Below are 2404 nucleotides of genomic sequence, written 5' to 3' on the forward strand. Positions count from 1 at the left end.
CACCACCATGCCCGGCTAATTTTTGTATTTTTAGTAGAGACAGCGTTTTACCATGTTGGCCAGGCTGGTCTTGAATTCCTGGCCTCTGGCGATCCACCCGCCTCAGCCTCACAAAATGCTGGGATTACAGGTGGGAGCTACCGTGCCTGGCCTACGGCTACGGATTTGAATTCCAGCAATTCCACTTATTTACTGTGACCTTGGGCAAGTACCTCTCCTAGCCATATTTTTCCTTTTTAAAAATTACTGATTTATTTAAATTAATGTATTATTAGGAATGATACTGACTTTTGTTGTTGGTCCTAATAATTTATCTTGAATTCTGAATGTAGATAATCATATAATTGACAAGGACAGTGATCTTCCTTTATAATTATTGTTTCTCTAAATTCTTTCCCTTCCCTTCTTTCTGTAATCGTTTTTTGAACATTGCATTGACCATTACCTACGTTTTACTGTTGATTAGAAGCCATAAGGCATCCTTTTCTTGTCTCTGGCTCAATAGAAATGCTCATCATTTTCTTTATTTTTTGAGACAGAGTCTTGCTCTTATTGTCCAGGCTGGAGTGCAATGGCGCGACCTCGGCTCATTGCAATCTCTGCATCCCGGCTTCAAGCAATTCTCCTGCCTCAGCCTCCTGAGTAGCTGAGATTACAGGCGTGTGCCACCACGCCCAGCTAATTTTTTGTATTTTTAGTAGAAATGGTGTCTCACCGTATTAGCCAGGCTGGTCTCAAACTGAGTGGATCTTGCTATGTTGCCCAAGCAGGTCAGCAGAACTCTTGGGCTCAAGTGAAGCTCCTCCCTCAGTCTCCTGAGTAGCTAGTACTACAGGTGTATCCCAGTGTGCCTGGCCATCCTAGCCGTATTTTTCTCATTCATAAAATAAGCATAAGTAATCTTTGCCTTGCAAGTTGGTGTGAGGATTCCATGAGGCATGTGCGGGAAGTATCTGTATCCACAGATACAAAAATCGCAGAGGTGGTCTGTGGTGGGAATTTTGTTTGAGAACCTGGTGGAGGTGAGTTGGCAACCGTACCCCCTACCCTGCTATAGCTGCCATCTGTGTGCTCCTGTCCACAGCAGGCAGGCAGCTGGTGTGGAAGAATGGCACTGAGCCATTCAGTGAAGGAGCGGACCATCTCTGAGAACAGCCTGATCATCCTACTGCAGGGCCTCCAGGGCCGGGTAACTACTGTAGACCTGCGGGATGAGAGCGTGGCCCACGGACGCATAGACAATGTCGATGCTTTCATGAACATCCGCCTGGCCAAAGTCACCTACACGGACCGTTGGGGGCATCAGGTCAAGCTGGATGACCTCTTTGTGACAGGCCGCAATGTCCGCTACGTCCACATCCCAGATGACGTGAACATCACCTCGACCATTGAGCAGCAGCTGCAGATTATCCATCGGGTGCGGAACTTTGGTGGCAAGGGCCAAGGCCGGTGGGAATTTCCCTCCAAAAACTATAAGTGAGGCCCTCAGCAAGCCCTGGCCCCAGCTCGGCTTCCTCCAGTGTTCTCTGGAGCCAGCTCCCTGCCCTCACACCCTGTCTGGAACCCGAGAAGAGAGCAAGGCCAGGCCAGAAGCTGGTGTCCAACAGACACCACCTGTCAAAGCTGCCTTTCACAGGGTTCCACCTCCCAGACTCCCTCTGGGAACCAGAATCCTATCTGTCTGTGGCCTTGGAGTAGGTGACAATCCCCCTTTTTGATGATCTGAATCTCTGACTTACTGATCATGGAACCTGTCAAGTAGTTTTCAACTCTCCCAGTGAGGATAATTAAACATGCTCAGTCTAACTGTCTCCATTCCCCTTGTTCATTTTCTTGTGAAACCCAACTTGAATACAAACAGGTCCATGCTCCAGGCTTTCCCTTCTGTGTGCTGGGCTCCCAGACTGTCCTGTGTAGTCGGGGGCAGACTCAAGCTTGGCTGCACATTGGAATCACCTGTCCCACCCTCAGAGATTCATATTTCGTTGGTATGGGGTATGGTCTGAGGGCTGGGAGTTTTTTTAATTTCCCAGGCAATTCTAGTATGTAGCAATTTGAGAATGGCAGGAGAGTACTTCAGTCTGGGCAGGTGGAAAATGGCTTTTCTACTCAGAGTCCCTGTTGAAGAGGCTGTTAGTCTCATTGCTGTTTCTTGAAGCAGAGAGATGGGAGTAACCTGGGCCCTCCCCTGGGGTGTGAGAGCTCTGCTAATAGCAGGAATTCCATCTCTGATCTGAGAGTTACTGGGTTCTCAGAGTTAGAACCCAAGTCCTTTTAGTAGCTGTCTTGTTGTCATTCTAGGCCTGCCACAGGCAAACAACTGTCTTAGTGAAAGTGGCTCACTTGTGGTCAGGAGTTCGAGACCAGCCTGGCCAACATAGTGAAACCCCGTCTCTACTAAAAA

General features: G+C 48.4%; 1 protein-coding gene across 2 annotated transcripts in view; it reads left to right on the top strand.

The window, feature by feature from the left end:
- Positions 1-1804, top strand: part of LSM10 (LSM10, U7 small nuclear RNA associated) — a 4324-nt gene extending 2520 nt beyond the window's left edge. For both annotated transcript variants that reach the window (XM_011955303.1, XM_011955304.1), the window contains exon 2: positions 1085-1804. In XM_011955303.1, coding sequence (XP_011810693.1) covers positions 1109-1480 — 372 coding nt within the window. In that variant the 5' untranslated portion in view covers positions 1085-1108 and the 3' untranslated portion in view covers positions 1481-1804. The remainder of the gene's footprint in view (positions 1-1084) is intronic.
- Positions 1805-2404: the final 600 nt, after the last annotated feature.

The sequence above is a fragment of the Colobus angolensis genome, unplaced genomic scaffold (genome assembly GCF_000951035.1).
Source record: "Colobus angolensis palliatus isolate OR3802 unplaced genomic scaffold, Cang.pa_1.0 Scaffold4, whole genome shotgun sequence".
NCBI lineage: Eukaryota > Metazoa > Chordata > Mammalia > Primates > Cercopithecidae > Colobus > Colobus angolensis.